Here is a 21172-nt window from a genome sequence, read left to right as displayed (position 1 = left end):
GGGAGTGCGACGTGAGCGCCGCACATGTGCTCGCAGTGAGCAACCCCGGTATCCACAGTCCGAGGCAAAGCCGAGCATTCGCAACGAGGCATTCGCAGCGAGCTGCCTCGCACTGTGGCACTGTGGATACCGGCCTTAACAGTGCCGACCGTAACATATGTACCCTGCTGCTCGTGTTGCAGTCGCAGGGCAACCGCGACCGCGAAGTGAACAGTAAGATATCTATTGTAAATATGTGTATATTGTGTAAGAAATTAGTGTAAGAGGAAAAGCTACATGAAGATGCCGCACTCAGCGGCAAAATGCGCATAGAGTGATTCAGCATCCTACAAGGCCTTCAGGCAAAAATAGGTAAATAAGAATGTAGTAGTCCTTAATCAATGCTCATAATTACAATGTCATCCGTCAGCTAAGCAGCCAGTTGTTGTACTATGATCTGATATCTGCATATTTTAACGACAAAATGCATTTTATTTAGAAATAAGTAAATAAATATAGGATGTTAGGAAAATACATCTGCAAAAGTTATGAAATCATAGAAATGTGTTTAGAGTCTATTTTATAACCAATCATTTCTAAATTAATTTTTAAATTTCTTGTCATATCTTATTGTTAAGTCTAATCCCTAAACATTATAAATTTTGAGACAAAAATTTAAAGTTGTTTAGCTCTTTTGTGGTAAAAACTAAAAAGCCAAAATTATTATTGATATTTATTTTTCCAAATTAACCATTCTTTTTGACTTGCGTGGTGATCTATCTGTCTGCTCAACTCCACTCCACTCCCACCGTTCCCCACTCCATCCATCCATCCAACTTTTACTTCCTTTATGGAGTTTGGCGTAATGCTGTTGACGAGATAGTTGTTTACTTCTGGTGATTTGTTGCATATTTTAAGTAACCACAAGTCCAGTAAAGCTTATTTGGAATGCCGAAGAACAAGGGTAAGATTCTACATACTTATTTTTACATTACATTTTATCATCTTTGCCCTGATACAAAGTAATTAGACTCCAGTTGTGGACTTGACAAACTGAACTTTCTGTATTTTCTTATCCATCATTTTCTGTTGTAACATCGATTTCCCGACAAATTAGACTAGGATGTGCACCACAAACTGCCCAATATTAAATATTCATCGATTTCTGGTTCAATATATAATTTTGTTTAACATTCAGTGTTAAAAGCAATGCAATTATGAAGTAAGACCTGTCACCATGAACTCACCCTCTAGGCTTTTCAAATAAAGGAAAATTTCACAACCTCCATTTTCATTACCAGGTCTTCTGTCAAGTTCATAATATATTCTTTTTGAACCATGAACAAAATATTACCATTCTGTCTTAGATGAATACCTAAGCCTAACTAAACTTATTCTCAAACTTATGTTTCTGAGTGTAGGTACAGCCTATTTGATAAGGTTAAAATGAAATTTAAAAAGTGAACCAGGGCCAAAAATAGAAACTAACTTAGGTAAACTTTATTAGAGTTAATTTCTTTTTAACTTATTTGTTTAGTAAATCTTGGCAAATAACTTATTTAGGCCTACTGTATTTACATTGGGATATGATGTTATTTTTATATGTCTACTTACAGTATTTTTAACGCTGAATCCAAAAATGCAATCAGTTTTTGTCGGAGAGATTCCTAATTTGCCGTAGTGGCCGTAAAACGAAGGTTAGGATTACGAATCTAAGGATAATTGAGCGGTATTGAAGGTAATGGTAATATGGCGTGGTCTGGACTGGCCGGGTCCGTACTGAGTGAGGAGTGAGGAGGACTGAGTGAGAAGAGCAAAAAAACTGTTTATACTTGATCTAATGCAGAATTAAATCAAATCAATTTGTTTGATTTTTGAAATCAAATAATCAGTTCTTATTTAGGCATGTGAGGAAGGTAGGTCGGGTTTTATGCAGATTCGTGACTGTATTTAACCCTCCCAGTGTTACTTGACGAAAATTCGGCAAGCACCACACTTTGTATAGTGTTACTTGCCGATTTTTCGACAAGCAGACATCGTTTACGGCGAAGGCTCTATAACTGACTGAATCGGATTGAACTGGATCGAGTTAGGTATCGTTCTTTCCATTACATTCTAAGCTGTCTCCAGATGTCTGTCTCTAAGCGCTATTCATTTTAGTTCTGAAAATATTGTAGCAGACAGCTGACGTGCGTGTATTTGTAAACAGCTAGGTTCCCCCGGACCGATGACTGATGTGTTTTATTACGTTTATCATTGTTTTAGTGTTAAAAATCAAAAGTAGTGATATACGTGGTGCATTATAAGAAGATTTAAGTGGTTTTGAAGTGCTGGTTGATGATCCTGAAGAAGTAGGTAGTGATATTGATGTAAATTATCAGCCAGATTCCTAGCTATGGTTAGGCTATGCATTCTTAGCTAAACGCTATGTACTGAAATCAGTTTTTTGCCCATAACTTATTTATTTGCAAATATACTTCCTTATATTATTATATATTTGTAATCCTCATAAAATTTAGAACAAAGTGGCTATTTTCAAATATTTATAGGCCTATAATTTATACAATTTCATTAGGCGCAAACTTATTTTTTTTTTGAAAATTTTCGAAATTATATTTTTTTTACCTAAAAAATTTTTTTTTTGAAAAAATGTTCCTTATGTTTTATATATAATATTGAAGCCCATGATTTTCCAAACAAAATGGTATATAGAACATTAGAATTAACATTGTTTTAAGCTTCTCAGAACCGTTTTAATAAAACCTTGCAAATGCGCCAAAAATAGGTGGACATTAAGGCCTAAACTATGGACACTTGGAGGGTTAAGTGTTTTTAAGTGAGTTTAGATTAGGAAGGTAAAGGTTCATTATAACCTAACCTTTAACTTACCTAATCTAACCTCACTTCAAAGGACTTAATATAGTCACGAATCCGCATAAAGTCCGACCTATCTTCCTCACATGCCTTTTCTGACATAAACTGCAATTTAAACATTAATATTAAGGTTGGGTTACGTTAGATTAGATTAGATTAGATTAAATGTAACATCATTTATTAGTTGCTGATACATTAAATTATGCACTGTGGCACGTTTTCACTTTTAGACACAATGGGATTATGTACTTTGGGATTATGCACTATGGCACGTTTTAACAGACGTTGAGGCATTAGCCAATGGTTGAGGTTTGGAATGAGGACGATGATCATGTCGGCAGTGGCCTAGCTTCTTACTGATATTTTACGTGAATAAATTCTGGGCTATTTTGTTTTATATTTTAAGTTCATGTGATTAACAGTTTATGTAAGTTATCGTAGTTGATTTATTGTATTTTCTAAACAGCACCAAACTCCATTTTCTTTGAAAAATCTAGTTACAGTAGAACCTCTGTAATCCGAATGTCCACTAATCCGAACGCCTCATTGCTGTACTCTATACACAGTACAGTAGTTCTTTATTGTATACTGTATTTATTGATATACGTACCGTAATTATTTTAATTGTAATGTACAGTACCGTTTATTTCCTATGTTTACTACTGTATTAAATAACACTGTATTTTGCTTTATAAAGCATTTTTCACTTTTCCCTAGCTATTGTTATGTATAAACAACAATATGTTCTGTAATCCAAACTATTCAATAGTCCGAACTACCCCCGGTCCTAATTAGTTCGGATTAACGAGGTTCTACTGTATAGCATATTGTAACTCTGATTTTGCTCTCATGGCGTCGTGTGTGGTTTTGTTTGTTTAGTATTGAATGCATATTGAATGTAAACAACTGACAGCTGTTTCCACTCCACAAACCTTCCACCCCTTTTAGTGTTAGTCGCCACTAGAACTTGGACTCGTATATACCACAAATATGTTGATAAATCTACAAAACTGAAGCTTAATATTAATTATTTAACTGTACGCCCACTTAGGAATCTCTCCGACCAAAACTGATTGCATTTTTGCATTCAGCGTTAAAAATACTGTAAGTAGACATATCAAAATTACATCATATCACAATGTAAATACGGTAAATAATTACCTAAATCTTTACTGAAATGAAGTTAAAAGTCTTAAAGGTTAACTTATTGTTTTTTTTTTACATAACTTACAGTGCAAACGATGTGATATCCTCTCTACAATTAATGAACTCTGTTAAACCATCCACCTACACCTTCAGCTTCAAATTTTCAAGGCTGTCTGGACAGTTATTAATAAGTTATTAGTTGGTGCCAATCTTTTAGCTCCAATTGAAATTGTTACCTTCTAAGTTAGTTTCTTGATAGATGTAAGTTAAGTTAACTTAGGTAGGTTCATCAAACAATCTAACTTACTCTAATCCACATAGCCTAGCCAACCCACCTTGAATGAGAAGGGCCAAGAAATAGCAAATTATCTCTTTTAAAGAACTTATTTCACAACAGCAATTTTCATAAGTTGTCCTAGCCTACTTTGGGCCTGTTAGAAGTGCACAAAAGTGAGGTCCAAGTTAAGCCCAGTTTAATATGACCCGATCGATGTCGGCCCTGAAATCGAGCCCGATCGATGTCGGCCCTGAAATCCGATCATGTAAATCAGTGCTCCTGGTCACGTTTTGGCCGGTGACCAGATTCGGGAGGTCAGGAGAGATTTCCATCCGATTTAGGGAGGAAACGTGGGGATAGTGACCTTCCTCTAGGAACTGGACGTGAAATCCGAAATTCTTCACTGCTTCAAGCTTAACTGTAGGCCTACTATTTTAGTGAATTTCCCTATAGGGAAGTAGGTAAGTTAGCTATTAATTACCTTAGGCATGTTAAGACATGCTTGAAAACAAATAATTTAGCATAAATCAAAGTGTTTTTGTTCGGGTAATTGGTAGCCTAATGGAGAAAATTCCAAAAAATTTAAATCCTAAATTCCCATATTATTCTTATGGATACCTATTATTTTATATTGTAAAATGTTTTAGTTTTTTTTTTTTTTTTTTTAACAGAGGGCCAGGCTTACAAGTTACCATGGGATTGCATCGCAGCTAGAACAGCTTATTGTGCACCCTCGTTCACAGGTCCTCATTCTCCGTCAAATCCCAGGTCCTTGGTGAACCGTGAGAGCCTCTTGACTATGGTGACCTGTTCTTCCCTTTGATCTCCCATCAATAGGCCAAGGGATCTCATACGCAGACCTTGTAGGGCTGGGCACCTAAATATACCTTCACAGCTTTCACAAGGTCTCTGGCTGGGGCAAGCCGTAGCGAGATTTCCCTGAGAGGACTCAGCTCCTGAACTTGCTTGACCAGCCAATCCTTTGTGGCTGCGTCAGCACAGCCTCCACCTTCTTCCTGGAGGCTTCATTAGAGTCAGCTTTGGGGGTACCACCCTTGCCCTGCTTTTTCCCAGCATCCTAGTTCCCGGAGGAACTGGCTTTGCAGGCAGCAGAGTTAGGGTGCTTGGCAGCCCACACCAGCCTCCTCTCACTTCTGGATAGCACCTTTTCGCCTTTGGCTAAAGCATCCGCTATCCTCCGTCTTTGCAACTCACCCCTGGAAAGTCGTTTTTCGTACGAGGGATCTCATACGCAGACCTTGTAGGGCTGGGCACATAAATATACCTTCACAGCTTTCACAAGGTTAACACAGCTTAAGTTTAGATAGTGTCAGTAATAATATTTGTAGTACAGATGGAAGTAGGGTGAAATGTGGTGAGTTTCCTGACTCTGGAGATGTAACAAATTATTGTGACAGCAAACTTACCATATTTCATCAAAACGTTCGAAGTGTCTCAGCTAATTTAGGAAAATTGCAACTAACTTTGGATCAGATAAAACCTGATATTATTGCATTAACTGAAGTTAATTTAGATGAAAGTAAATTTAATTATTTTAATATTGAAGGATATACTATTAGATCACATTTTTTACGGAAAGAAACTTCAGGGGGAGGAGTAATGATTCTAGGACTTAATAATCTTACAAGTAAATCAGTTAAAATTAAGGCTGTGTCAGAGATTCTAGCTGAAAAAGAATTTGAATGTTGCCTGACTGAATTCAGGGTGGGGAATTTCATTTTTGTTCTGGCTTGTATTTATCGTAGTCCTCTGTATTGTTATATCCATCCATTTTTGGATAAATTAGAGATTCTTACTTATGAACTATGTAAAAGATATAAGCATGTAATTATAACTGGAGACATCAATATAAATGTTCTTAACAAAGATAATACTTACAAAAAGTTTAAAAACATCCTGAAAATGTGTAATTTAGATTATAAAATAGATTTTCCAACCAGGATCACAAAAAATTCAAAATCTGCAATAGACAACTTTATTACAAATGTAAATACTTATAGATTAGAAGTTAGAGGTGTGATAACTACTGTGTCTGATCATGATGCACAATGCCTTGATATATTTAATGTAGATAAAAGACATAAAAATAATATCAAAAAAGAAGGTAGGGTTTTCAATGTAGCTAATTATGAAAACTTCATGATGTACATTTCCAAAGAAACTTGGATTGAGGTATTCCAAGCACCAGTTGAAAGAAAGTATCATGTGTTTGATTCACTATTTAGATATTATTTCGATTTATCTTTTCCTAAGGTGTTCATTTCTGAGAGGACTCAACCGGAGAGAAAATGGATAACCACAGAACTTAAAGCCATAAAACAAGATATAATTGATTTGGAAAGTTTGTTTAGGCAAACAAAAAATCAGGCAATAAAAGAACACATTAAGCAGAAAAAAGTATTACTAAATCAGACTTTATTGAATACAACTAAAAGTCAAATAAGTAACAAAATTAAAAATTCTTCTAACAAGGTTAAAACTACATGGAATATAATAAATACTAAATTAGGAAAAAAAGAAAGCCGAAATAATAATATATGTTTGAATTACAATGATAGGTTAATTAATAAACCAATGGAAGTTAGCAGAGTCTTTAATGATTTTTTTGTTAATGCAGTGGAGAGATTTGTGGTTCCCAATATTCCCCCACTGCAACTGGAAGTTCCTCCTCTAAAAACTAATACTAAATTCAGATTCACACCAATTACAGAAGAGGAATTACTGAAGGTAATTTCTTTATTTGACAATAAATATTCTACTGGTATCGATTGTATTCCTATGACCCTTATAAAAAAATCTTCACAATTTTTACTTAAACCCCTAGTTCATCTAATTAATTCATCTTTCATCTCAGGTCATTTCCCAGATAAATTAAAAATTTCAAAAGTTATCCCTATTTTTAAAAAAGGTGACCGTAAAGATATAACTTGTTATAGACCTGTTTCATTGCTATCATCCTTTTCAAAAATATTTGAAAAGATAGTATACAATCAGTTAGTAAACTTTTTAGAATCGAATAATTTGTTAGATAAAGAGCAGCATGGTTTTCGGCAAGGGAAGTCCACAATAACTGCTGCAGTTGAATTTATTGAAAACATAATTGATGCAGTTGATAAGGGTGAAAGGGTGGTGGGTATTTTCCTTGACCTCTCCCGTGCTTTTGACAGTGTGGCACACCCTGTTTTAATTGAAAGATTAAAATCACTGGGTATTCAAGGAAAAGAGTGTGCTTGGTTTTCCTCTTATTTATGTAATAGGCATCAGTTTGTTGAAATGAAATATCTAGATTATGGTAATTATTGTAATTATTTAAGAAGCTATGTCTGTGAAGCTCAGGTGATTAAGTATGGAGTACCTCAGGGATCCATCCTGGGTCCATTACTTTTTTTGTGTTACCTGGATGGTCTGCCTAAGAGTACCAGCTTCAGTTCGATGTCACTATATGCAGATGATGCTAATTTAATTGTTAAAGGAAATTCCAGTTCTGATATTGAGCTCTCAGCCAATTTGGACTTAATGAGTATTCAAAATTTTTTAAATCAAAATAACCTTCTATTAAATACAAGCAAATCAATGATAGTAAGTTTCTCCACAAAACAAAATAAAATAGCTCTGGATCCAAAAATCAAAGTTGGCAATAACATAATAAATAAAGCAAATCAGACAAAATTTTTAGGACTTTTCATTGATCGACATCTATCTTGGAATGATCATGTTGATAATGTAGTGAAAAAGATGTCATCAGGAATATATGCACTGTGGCAAATGTCGAAAATATCTGACCTTACAGTGCTGAAAACAATATATTATTCTTTAATACACTCTCATCTGGCATACGGAATTTGTATATATGGAGCTACCTCAATATATAATTTGGACAAAATTCTGATAAAACAAAAAAAAGCAATACGAATTATGTTAGGTTTAAATAGCACAGAGAGTGTCGAAAACTTATTTAAAGATCTTAAAATTTTGACAGTTTACAGTCTTTATGTCTTAGAAACAATAAAGTATGTCAAAGAACATGAAAGTGATATATTTTTTGAATCCAAGCATCATTATAATACCCGAAATAAAATTATTTTTGATAAACATAATCTGCATTTTTATAAAAACAAAACTAAATATATGGGCACCAAATTTTTTACTCAGTTGCCAAATTTAATTAGAAATGAGCAAAATTACAATAAATTTAAAAAATTGCTGAAAGAATATCTTGTTAATAAAGCTCTCTATTCTTTTTCGGAGTTTCCTTAAGTGAGGGCTCCACTACTGGTTGCCTGGGTTTTATATATAGTTTTAAATATATTGTATTTTAGCTATATAGCATGAAAGTATGGGATTTTTAGTTATATGTGACTCTATTCTGATGCTGTAATGTATTCATACGAATAAAGTTTATTTTGACTTTGACTTTGACTTTGAAGGTCTCTGGCTGGGGCAAGCCGTAGCGAGATTTCCCTGAAAGGTCTCAGCTCCTGAACTTGCTTGACCAGCCAATCCTTTGTGGCTGCGTCAGCACAGCCTCCACCTTTCTTCCTGGAGACTTCATTAGAGTCAGCTTTGGGGGTACCACCCTTGCTCTGCTTTTTCCCAGCATCCTAGTTCCCGGAGGAACTGGCTTTGCAGGCAGCAGAGTTAGGGTGCTTGGCTGCCCACACCAGCCTCCTCTCACTTCTGGATAGCACCTTTTCGCCTTTGGCTAAAGCATCCGCTATCCTCCAACTTTGCAACTCGCCCCTGGAAAGTCGTTTTTCGTTCCTTTCCGGTTTCTGCGAGCTTGTCGTCATCGTCACATTTCAGTAGACCTTCCTCCTCCATTTGGGTCAGACTGTCTACATTGTTCTCACGAATACCGGGTATTTAAGTCCACCTCCCCAGTGACCCGATTAGAGAGGTAAGGGGTGTGTACGACTGGGTTACCCCTGGTTCCCAGAAGGCTCCGTTAAGACACTGAATATTAGGCCCCCAGTGCCACAAGACTCTTGGCACGGATCGCATTACACCTTAGTCTAGGGCCCCCCTCACTTGGTTCTGTAGGTGGACCAACACCCAGTGGCAGAAGGTAGCTCTCCGCAGCTAACAAGTGAGAGTTGGGGTTTAGGTTGTGGCCAATCTGCCGAACCAACCCCGCATGCGAGGTTTGGCCGGAACGGCGCGAAATTTTCTCCCACTCACTAAAACCCCCATACCTTCCAATGTTTTAGTTTGCTTGTTTATGGATATATTTGGATCAAACTTGGCAAGTTTATTTATTTTATACAAAGCTATTAATATTTTACTAAAACACACTTTATTAGTTTCCATGTAGCAGCAAACCTAGGTACTCGTTAAAACTAACATTATTTATATATTTAATTGAAAACCAATTCAGACTAACTTAACGGAAATTCGCTCAGTCAGCAGGTTTGCTGCGGCGGAGGTATTTTTTTATGAGGTCATCATATTGTGAAAATCGCGGGTGTCATATCATATGCGAGAAATTTCGAAGGTCTTCAGCATCCAATATGTCCAGAAGTCTTGTATGTCTCGTATAGGTCTTCGGAAGTAAGTTCCTATCTGTTTCATCCATATCCTCGTTTTCCTCCTTTCTTGCACGCTGCCAATGCCGATAAATACTACTCTAACAACTTGCCGCCTTGGTAAATATGGAGCCATTAAGTTTACATTGCACTTTGAAAATGTCCAAAAAAAACAACTTGAACTAATTATGACATTCTTCAATGAAGAAAAGCAACACACTGAACTCAGATAGGGCGCAGAGAACGGGTCGTCTAAATAGAACTCTCTGTCGACCAGGTGGGAGAACATTGACAGGGTTTTCGGGACAAAGAACTGGAACAGATAGTGTAAACCCCGCTTTAGGCCTACTTAGTCAACCTTAGCAATTATTTTCTAAAAACTTTAGGTTAATCTATATTCAAATTCATTATTCAGTTATTTTCTAAACCTGTAGCCCTTAAAGTAACTTGTGTAGGCATACACAACCTTGATGATACATGATGTTTATTTGGCAAAAACGCCAGCTCATTTACTTAGACCAAGCCCAAACATTTTCTTACGATTTTGTGGATTACAGAAACCAGTAACTTATCAACCGTCCGTCATGAGCATCTGACAACCTCCTGCCATCATGCTAAGCTTGGTTAAACAGTAGTAATTAAGCTTAGCCCTAAATAATAACACAACTGTATTATTTACATTTGCATTATTTAAAAAAATTGTAGATTAATCAATGTAAATTACCACATTAAGATCAGAAGGACCAGAAGAAGCCACAATGTGTGTAGAATAGAGTATTAAATATTAACAAACTGTAAGTTGTACACTCTGCTATTTATTACATTTTTGTATTTTCATTCAAAATTTTAAGCCTGGTTTAAGTTTTTTACCATAGTCTTTCTGTTTTAGGAAAGGGAGGTAAAAACCGCAGAAGGGGTAAGAATGAAAATGAAACAGAGAAGCGTGAGTTGGTTTTCAAAGAGGATGGACAAGGTATGTTTTCTTATTATAGTTAGGCTAACTGAATTTAATCTCTTCTCTAAGATAAACAATATTTTTTTCTCAGTAAATATCATGCTTATAACCAACTATAAACTTTTTATGGTGGTTAGGCCTAACCAACTAGACTGACTACCCCCTTTACATGATCAGCCTAACCCCATTGCCTGTAAACATTTCTTATTTTCCCAAGGTGTTTTTACATTTTAGTTGATAAAGTTCCTTTATAAATATTTTTTTCTAAAATTAATTAGGTTTAGGCTAGGCCTACCTACTTAAAATTAGCAAAAAATTAATGCCCTTATACCACCTAAAAGTGTCTTTTGTGGGTTGAATAAAATACTTTCTTCTCCATAGGCTTTCTTTGTCCCATGTTATTGTAATAGATCAACCTCTCTCTTGTATTAAATGAGCAGATCTCAACCAACTAATCTCATAAGACGCTGTAAATTTGTAACTTATATTTATTTCAAAGCCCAAAATTAAAATCCTAAATAACCAGCGATTAAAACGTTTGATATTCTACTACTTTGAGCAAGTGGTAAACTTATTTTTGATTATTTTAAATCCTAGATCAGACAAGTAGTAAGGTTTTTATATACCCAGATGCTTCGACACCTGTGCCGGTTTTAAACATTGTAGACCTATTTAAAATGTTGTTAAATCCCTTTCAATTAATGAAAACCTCGTATTATCTACCAAAAATAGACTAGACAAACCTGTTTTGATAAAATATAATTCATCCAAAATGTGTGGTGGATCCTCATATCTTGTGTGTTTTACAGAATACGCTCAAGTTACAAAAATGCTTGGAAATGGACGTCTTGAAGCCATGTGTTTTGATGGAATCAAGCGATTATGTCACATCCGAGGAAAGCTCCGGAAGAAGGTAATGAGAAGTTTTAAAAGAAGAACTTGCCTATTGATAGTTTTATAACAAAATTTAGTGAGTTTGGTTTTAAAATTAAAAATTTTGTTCCATTTTTGTATTCAAGAACGTCTAGGATACCCACTGAAGCGTGAAATAAGCTTAAACTTAATACCCGTGAAATAAGGTTTCCAAAAACTATTAGTTGTGTTAACCTGCAGTAAAATCTGTGAAATATCACAGTTTTTTTTTTTTTTTCCCATTGTAGTGTAAAGTACTGTAATGAATTCAAGGTTAGCCTACTGAAAGTTTGAATCAGGTACCGTACATAAAATTAAATTACACATAAAAACAGAAAACGATCAATTGGCGGACATTAGTGAAAATAAAAGTGAATCATGAAGCTCGTGGGTGTCACAGAGATCGTAAGAAAGTATCGTTTAAGCTGATGCCATCCTAATTCACGTTACAGTATATCATCTAAGTTATTATTACAGCTGTGGAAAATTATCAGGGGTGTAGACATGGTACTGGGTCAGGAATTGAATAGGGCCTACAAGTGTTATTATGACTGCTGGAGATTGTGCGAATTTTGCCCCAAATGACGGCAAAATCATCACAGATGTGTCCCCGACTGCAGGAAATCAATACGGATGTTGCCATGATCCCTGCAGATGATCATGGATGTTGTCACAATTGTAGATCAGCACAGTTACGACCGTGGGAAATTATTAAGATTGTTGACATGTATATCGCTGTATATGATTACGGAATGTTCCATGATTGCTGGAGGTGATCAGAAATTTTGCTGCGATCATGATTGTTGCACCGGTGTATGCACTTAGCGTTGCTATTCTTAAACAGTTTTGAAAGCAAATTCAAGTTTGTAAATTATTTATAACTAAAGGGAGAACCAATTTTTACAGTAGGATATGGATACACGTTATATTGTGCTTTTATGAAATGTTGAACTTGGGTTTTTTAAAAGGTCTGGGGAATTTTTTAATGGCTCAAGTCATTTCTTTGCAGTCATTGTTGTAATTATAGTTAAAGCTTTGTGCAAAATGAATGAAACTATTTTACAACTACAGTACTATTATTTTGTTTAAAGGTATGGATAAACCAAGGAGATATCATTCTCATTGGTTTAAGAGACTACCAAGATGCCAAAGCTGATGTTATTCTGAAATATACACCAGACGAGGCAAGGAATCTCAAAACATACGGAGAGTTCCCAGAGACTGGTTGGTTTTGTTTGAAACTTTATTTTGTTTTCCAGTGAGACTGTAATTTCTCTATTTATAATGAGTCTTTTATTGCTGTGGACATTATTTTGTGTTACCGTAGTTTTAAAGTAAATTGAGTTCTGTTTTTTTTTTTTTCAGTTAGTAGGATAGACTTCCTGCAGGCCTATATACTTAACTAAAATCCAACGTTACATTTTTTTATTATAGCCTATTAATGTTTCGTATGGAGGCTTAACAATGTTATAATTTTCCCCATGTGTATGAATTTCAGAAAGATGACTTGAGTAGATTGCATGTAAACTATACATGTTTAATAGTAATCTGTTCGGAAATTGTTACTTGGCAAAGAAGTAAAAACAAGGAACAAAATGTAAGGTGAAATATCTTTTTATGTAAGCTGGTTTATTTAGTGCCACTTCTGAAATCTTTCTTTGTTGCAGTGCGTATCAACGACACTGTCACATTCGTGGAGGACGGCTTTGATGAAGACATCGAGTTCGGAGACGAGATCAGCGACGAAGGGGAGGGCGATCCTGTTGATAATGTAAGTTGAACTACTAAAGTTTTTCAAATTCTTATTTTTTTGTGGCGTTTAAATTATTTTTTGTTAGAGAAACGATTGAAACCTTGTCTTAAAATGGGACCGGTTACAAAACAAGTGAGGATTAAACAGTCAGAGTAGCAAGAAACAAGGGTTAGAACAGCTACAAGCTTATTTACCATTATCCAAATTCATTAATTATGTCACATAACTGTTACGGTAAAAATGAATGAATTAAAATTGATAATAATTACTCGGCCCATTGCTTACACTTACAACATAAGAGTTATTGTTAAGCTAGGGTAAAAGTATGTGTCAGATAGCTGATTTTGTTTGAATTGTGATATGTTTTACACGATTAAAAAACCCAGTCAAAAAGTGTACAAAAAGTGCAATAAAAGTTTCATTTTAAAGCTTAAAAAAACAACAATTTTGCAGCCTAATCAAATAATACTTTTGGAAGGACCCGTATTCTATCTGGGGGATACCACTAAACCTTCTGGGCATGAGTTGAACAACAAATTTGGGAAGTATTCTGCGATATAGAGTTTGTGGCGGGGGGGGGGGGGGGGGGTGAGCACCCCTGACTGAATGTTTATATAACAAATTTCAATTTATTCCAAATTCAAACGGTTGGTGTTGGTTCATTTTAATATAACAGAGGCCATGAATTGTTTAGAAAAGGTTGACTATTATAAGATTATTGTAAAGTTGCATAAGTTATCACAGTGTTTTCCGACAGTATTGGGCTTTTTTGAAAGTCTTTGTAAGGCAACGGCAAATCCCTGGTCATCTAACATTGACATTTTGATAGACGGTATCATTAATAGTCATCTGGGTCCGGAACTGGTTCAGCTTTAGATGGAACCAGCAACCTCCGTATTTCACGCTAGCACTGTAATATCTAAATAACTTCTTGATCAGCATTGTACGTGTTATTAAATTTATGAAAAGTAAATAAAGATACGTCTTATAACACTTAAAACATATATTTACGCTTATACTGTAATCTCTGGCTAAATGAAAACTTTTGGAAATAGTTAAAGTACTGTGATCTATAATACCAATAGGTTTAAAGAAATAAGAAACAGTTAATTACAGTTTGTTACCAATTTGTTCTTATCTCAAATTGCTTTGTTCCAGATCTGATACCAGGAGCAACTGCACTTCTCGAGTCCTGGTCGCAACCCCCGCCTCCTCCCTCTTCCCTCGTAACTAGCACACGATGTACATTTTCAGAATATATAAATTTATAGTTGATTTAAACTTGTTTATTTTGACTTTAGCAATTTGTTTTCGCAATTTAGTTAATTATTGTGATCAGTTTGCCTGGCTTGAGCCATTGTATGGTGTTCAATGAGGATTGAAACTTGAGCATATTAAGTAGCACAAATCATACAATATTGACCATGACGAACAAGTTAAATTTATTAGTGATGCTCAAAGGGGATTGTTTGAAACAATCTCAAATAATAGTTAAAATTATATAAAAAATATTTTTCCTTCAATCCATTAATTAAATAAATATGTCTCGGAAACTTTTGTTTTCGTCACACTCAAAGATGCTACTTGAATATAAATTAAATAGAGGTATAGATCATGTTGTTTGAGATGGTGTATAGGAAGGGATGAGGAAAGTCTCACAACTAAGAGACACCAATAATCCAATTAATTGTTGAAATGACTACAAAATAACACAAGTCACTTTAGTGGGGAAAGAGTTCTGGTGGTCATGTACATCCTGCTCACCACTATAACCAGCACGATCTATAACTTTTTGTTTTTTATTCAAAGTATGTATATATTTACTGAAGAGTGCCCATTGGCCTTATGAATCAATTGCATCGCTACAAAATCACGTACTACTGAATTAGTTCTATTCATATGTAAAAAAATTATAAATTGTATTATAAAGATGTTCAGGCACCAAGATCATAATTGGTTCTCTAAAATATGTCTATATGGGTGTATCTTAAGATTGGGCGAGTGTATTTAATGTGTATTTGATTATTACATCCGGCCGTTTTCTTTTGTTGGTTAACATGTTTGGTATTATTTTTTGTAAATAAATATGTTAGCCCAGTCTGACTGGATGTTTTATTTATCCATTTAAATTAAATCAATTAGTACTATTAATTAACAGTAAACACAACTAACTGGCTGGGTAGCTGAGTGGTTATAGTTATCCCTTAATATCAAAAAAGTTGATCCAGAGAAAAGTTATCTTTTTGATGGGTCGAAACTGGAACAAGCTGACCCTGATCATTGGGGCTAAATAAATGATACTGGGTAAAAGAAGCCCTTAGTCTAAAAGCCACAAAGATTATCTGACTCCATTCTATATTTACATTGCATTTATATAACTTAAAAATAGGTAGAGATGGACGGGATTGAATTTTTAGCTTGGGACGGGACGGAACGGGATTTTTATTTCCTTCCAAATTTTCAGGACAGGACAGGACAGATTTTTCCTGTGCATAAAAAGAAAGTATTGAGTATTGCAGTTAGCAAACAAGACAAACAAAATCAATTTTAACCATTTGTGGCATTGATCTATAAAAAAATGGGTAAACATTTTCAGGTATAGTAATTTGTGTCGAAATGACTCGCAGTCACGGTGCGATCATCAAAATGACTCACGCTCACGGAGGGATCGTCGGTATGACTCCGCAGTCACGGCGTGATTATTGGTATAACTCTGTGGTTACTTCGCGATCGACGGTATGACTCCGCCATCACGGGGTGATTGTCGATATGACTTGCGGTCCAGTGCGATCGTCGGTATGACTCCGGTGTGATCGTCGGTATGACTCCGGCTTGATCGTCGGTATGACTCCGCGGTTACTTCGTGATCGTCGGTATGACTCCGTGATCGTTGATATTACTCGCGGTCACGGCATGATCGTCGGTATGAATTTGTGGTCACAGCGTGATCGTCATTATTACTCCGCGGGCATGCCGTGATCATCGGTATGACTCCGCGGTCACGGTGCGATCGTCAAAATGACTCTGCGGTCATGGCGTGATCGTCGGTATGACTCGAGGTCACGGCATGATCGTCGGTATAACTCTGCGGTTATTTCGCCAACGTTGAGTATTGCAGTTACCAAACAAGACAAACAAAATCAATTATTACCATTTGTGGCACTGATCTATAAAATCAAAAAAATGGGTAAAAATTTACAGGTATAGAAATTTGTGACTCGCGGTCAAAATTACTCGCAGTCACGGTTCGATCGTCAAAATGACTCGCGGTCATGGGGTGATCGTCAGTATGACTTGCGGTCACGGCATAGTCCCATCCCGAAAATCGGGAATATTTTTCCCCGAATATATCTGGACCCGTCCATCCATAAAAATAGGTTATTAACGTAATGATGATGTATGTATAACAAAAATACAACAAACAAACTTGTATTATACGGAGTTGTTATTAAGTGGAAAGACCTAAATTTGGTTGTGACGCAGGTTAAAACAAAATATATATTCTTATTGAGCTAATGTTTTATGGGCGTGAACCGCGTAAAACTTAACTGTGGACCCATTTGAGAAAAATTAACTGACTGGAGATTTGCTTGGATTGCAATTGCTGTGACAGTGGCTTAGCGATCGTGGAGTGAGTGGAGCAGTCACTCCAGAGCGGAAGGCTCTGGGAGGCGGACTTATTGGAGAAATAAAACTTTTAATTGTTGCTACTATATAAATTTAAATTAGATATTAACTTGGATATTATTAATAATTGTTGTCTTAAATTAAAAGGTATGCACGCACAGATTTGCCATCAAGCATGGTCATTAATTTTTATCTACTGTGTTACTCAACCGAAAAAACATAAATTTTTGTTCAAATTCTTACTTTAATTAAAGATGAATTTCACCCGTTCTAACATATTATCTTTAGTATTGGACTAAGAGCCTTCAGTGATGTACCAGCTTTCAATTGTGTGATTGGTTACTAAGATTCGAAGTACCTGAAGCACGCTGCTGCACGGATCAACAATAATTATTATTATTTTAGGACTTATCTGCAAGCAATGATTTTCACTTTAGTTATTTATTTTATGTCTTGGTCTTAAAATAGTCCTAGAAATAAAGGCTTTCATTTGAGATATTAATGGTTTGTATCAGTTTAGTTCATGATAGTGTTTTACCAAAATCAAGACATATTTTATTACCATTATTGTGAATTTTATTTTGACCCGGCCAACACCGGGGTTTGCTCCTAGTAGTTCTTGAAAATAAGATACTGACTGAGAAGGACGTATGGACTGGTACAAAATGAATTAGGGTGGAGAATCCGAAAGAACAGAGAACTAAAGGCGGGTTTTCCTAGCTGAGGGGTATACGCCACAGTGGGGTACGGCGTTCAATGCATTTTTAGACCGCACCGCAGACAAAGACGGACTAGTGTTTTCCTAGACTTCGCGAAATACGGACTTCAAGTTTCCCTCACAGAATCACTTGCACAACAACACAAACTCCTCGCCATCCCGTTGTGGACTGCGACGTAGACTCCTCTGGAATGAGTCAGGAACAAGAAGCTAAGTCTATAATTAAAACTGTAGACCATTATAACCCAGAAGACAGGAGACCACTCGGCAGGCCGAGACTTCAATGGAAGAGCCAGGTGCTGAGGGACTTAGCAGTATTAGGAACCACCCCCAAGGCAGATGAAGATAGAGAGCAGTTGAGAGGCATCGTTGGCGAGGCCAAAAACCTTAGGTTTCAGTGGCCAAGGAGATAAGGTAAGTTCAATTATTTGTGAATCAAACACATATAAAACTATTTGACTTTTTTTGAACTTTTTACTGAAACAAACAACTTTTTCTTTATAAATACATAACGTTCTTAAACTTGAAAAAAAACACATAACACTTCAGTCTCTCTTTTATAGATATGAACACTTATTTTTTTACTATTAAAACTCTTTTTAAGTCTAAACAAAATTGCACATAATATCATATGAGATTTCCAACTTGCTTTAGGCAGTAGTTCAGCTTTTTCATAGGTTTGCCCCTATCCTTGGTGAAACGTGACTGAAAAATAAAATAAATAAGGTAGAAGTATAAATAAATTAGTTTAACATTAATAAAATGAATACCCTTTTTATTAACCTATTATTAAGTTATAAATAGTTAAAATAAAATTTTTACAAAAAGTCAGTTAAACAACATCATCAGTGGTCAAAGTTGTGGTTTAAATTCACAACATGATTGTGTTGTCTTTGTTGCATCAGACTACAACACAAGTAGACTTCTCATCCCATTGTAAATTTTGAAGCTCGCTTTTCGTTGTGTAGTTCATGTTGGTGACACTGATCGTTAGTCTTGACAAAATTTTGTTTCTATTATTTTAGGGTTCATTTCATGACTTGTGCTTTACTACCTATAACTAGGGAACGAGTTATTGTTTATGTTTAGATCGTATTATTTGGTTAAACGAGGTTTTAAATTACTGAAATAATAAGAAACAAACTGTGTTTGTAAACAAAACACGACCCCTACAGAGCACCGAATGGAACAAACAATGGAATTGTCTTTAGCTGATCCATAAGGATGAAGGATCTACTAAGGGAGTATAATTATTTATCTATGATTGCATCAAGGTTCAGTTAACACTCTGAGTCTGACTTATACTTTAATTTGATTCCAAAATCAAGACAGGTTTTGTTAAGACCACCAGCTGCTTACTATACTCTGTTCACAAAATTTAGGCGGTTAAAGGGGAAGTCCCCCACTACTTTTTTGCTTAATGTATATGTTGCAGCTGATTGGCGTTTTGACAAACCTCAGCTGCTCGGCTATTGATTTAAAGGTAGGATCAAGTGGTGGGGACAGATTTCTTCCCCTAAAACCGCCTAAATTTTGTGAACGGAGTATAGTTGTTGCAAAAAATGATTTAGCAATCAATGATTGTGAAATAGAACCCAGCTGATTATGGTTGCAAGATAGGACCAAAATGATTACTGGTTGCAAGATAAAACCTCGCTAGATTGGTTGCAAATTCAGGCTGCAGCTTTTAAGTTAAATTATAATAGGACTTGTTCAATGCTTACGATCTATTAGCTACAGCCCTGATATAATAATATTTTGAAGACTCAATACATTTTTGAGTTCAGTAAATATATTTCCCTGCATTGTGATTAAATCTTTTAAGGTGTACAAATGCAAAAGTTAAACAAAAACCAACGTACCGTACATTGACTTGTATCAACTGTTCATTGTGTCTTGTAGTATAACTCTGATCGGGTTGTCATGATACTTTTCAGTGGAGGTCTCTGAAAGCCCTGAAAACACTCAGTTAAATAGTTGATCATATATGGAATCCAGGAATCAAAAAATAATTGTCATACTTAATATAAATGTTACCATGATATCCTTATGGCAATATCCCACAAATAATATATTTGCAACAAAAGTAGTTTTGTTGTTAATTTTTTCGTGAGCATCTCCTGTTATACTTATGTTTGCAAAGTTCAAGATTTAAAAATTAGTAGAGACCTATACAAAAAGGGTGTCAGGTAAAAAATTTATATACAGTCAGTTTTGAAAATAGTTAAGAAAATACACAGCCACCTCTAATACAAGGCCGCGACGATCGAAATGGCAACGCCACAATCACACCCCTTCTGGGTCCATCTTCACACACGCTAGGCTATACAGCAGACCCCCTCTTAACTGACCCTAATGGGACCGGACCTAGATCGGATACTTCAAAAGGTCGGATGAAACGGACAATCCCTAAAATCATAACATAATGAAGTGCTATTCATTTGGAATTATATGATCATTATTTTGAAATCATACTTGCATTATTTATAAAATAAACTACTCTTATCTCCTTTTTCGTATTGATAGAAAAGTCACAAATAAACACAAAACACGGTTAAGTCAAATAGGCCTACTTTCAGTGGAAAATATTATAATACTAGGCAAGAGTCAATAAAATTCCTATTTTAATAACTTTAGTACTGTAATTTATTGATTGATGCTTTCCAAATCCATCGTAATACAGTACAGAACCTTTTGTCGACATTAAAGATACAATCAACAATTTTGTTACATGACATGACGTTTGTTTATAGCCTCTCACTGGAGGCTCGAGGCACAAAAACTATCTTGACCTTGGAGTTGTTAACCCCCTTTCCCAGCCCTCCCTACAAGTTGCGTTGTTTGTTTACTCCAGCTATAAGATAATCAGTTCTCAAAATCGTAACGCACTTTATGATGTTATAAATTTGCCGCACAGATAACAAACAGATCAGATGAGCTCGAGCTACAAACGATGATGACAAACTGACAATAGGCTATGCTATATTTTTTGTGATCAACACAAAATAACTTATTCTTAGTCATATCCTGTGGAGATAAGCGTATGGTTCAGTTCTCATCGCCCAGCGTGGGAGCGGAAATGCCGAGATTCCTAGAAAGCGGCGGTTAAACCGAGCTGCTCTAAAAGCAAGGTCGGTTAAAGCAAACTGTATTATTTTACGATCGAAGGCGGATAATCCGATTATCGGTTAATACGAGGTTGGTTAAGAGGGGGTCTACTGTAACTTAAATGAGAGTTTTGCTGTTTTTACTGCTCTATAGATAGAAATAAATACCCCCGCCGCAGCAAACCTGCAGACTAAGCGAATTTCCATTTCCCTGAATGGATTTACACTAAAATGTCTCCTTAAAAATATCACATTTATTCCCTATTTAAATAGAATCAGTT

The 21172-nt window shown here is 35.6% G+C and overlaps 2 protein-coding genes across 2 annotated transcripts in view; one reads left to right on the top strand and one right to left on the bottom strand.

The window, feature by feature from the left end:
• Window positions 1-789: 789 nt before the first annotated feature.
• On the top strand, window positions 790-15539 carry LOC128989479 (eukaryotic translation initiation factor 1A, X-chromosomal-like). The gene is made up of 6 exons (XM_054411376.1): window positions 790-943; window positions 10709-10792; window positions 11584-11687; window positions 12778-12910; window positions 13354-13457; window positions 14598-15539. The coding sequence occupies exons 1-6, from the start codon at window positions 928-930 to the stop codon at window positions 14601-14603; spliced, it is 447 nt and encodes a 148-aa protein (XP_054267351.1). The 5' UTR covers window positions 790-927; the 3' UTR covers window positions 14604-15539.
• A 2731-nt stretch (window positions 15540-18270) lies between these two features.
• LOC128989463 (set1/Ash2 histone methyltransferase complex subunit ASH2-like) overlaps window positions 18271-21172 on the bottom strand; it is a 31508-nt gene continuing 28606 nt past the window's right edge. The window contains exons 13-14 of the mRNA XM_054411360.1: window positions 19647-19739; window positions 18271-18489 (exon numbers count right to left, since the gene is read on the bottom strand). Coding sequence (XP_054267335.1) covers window positions 19671-19739 — 69 coding nt within the window. The 3' untranslated portion in view covers window positions 18271-18489; window positions 19647-19670. The remainder of the gene's footprint in view (window positions 18490-19646; window positions 19740-21172) is intronic.

Source organism: Macrosteles quadrilineatus, unplaced genomic scaffold (genome assembly GCF_028750875.1).
Source record: "Macrosteles quadrilineatus isolate MER2022 unplaced genomic scaffold, UCM_ALF_1.0 Scaffold_1__1_contigs__length_201487025, whole genome shotgun sequence".
Lineage (NCBI taxonomy): Eukaryota > Metazoa > Arthropoda > Insecta > Hemiptera > Cicadellidae > Macrosteles > Macrosteles quadrilineatus.
The sequence above is the reverse complement of the archived record's forward strand: the minus strand, read 5'-3'. Positions and strand labels throughout refer to the sequence as shown.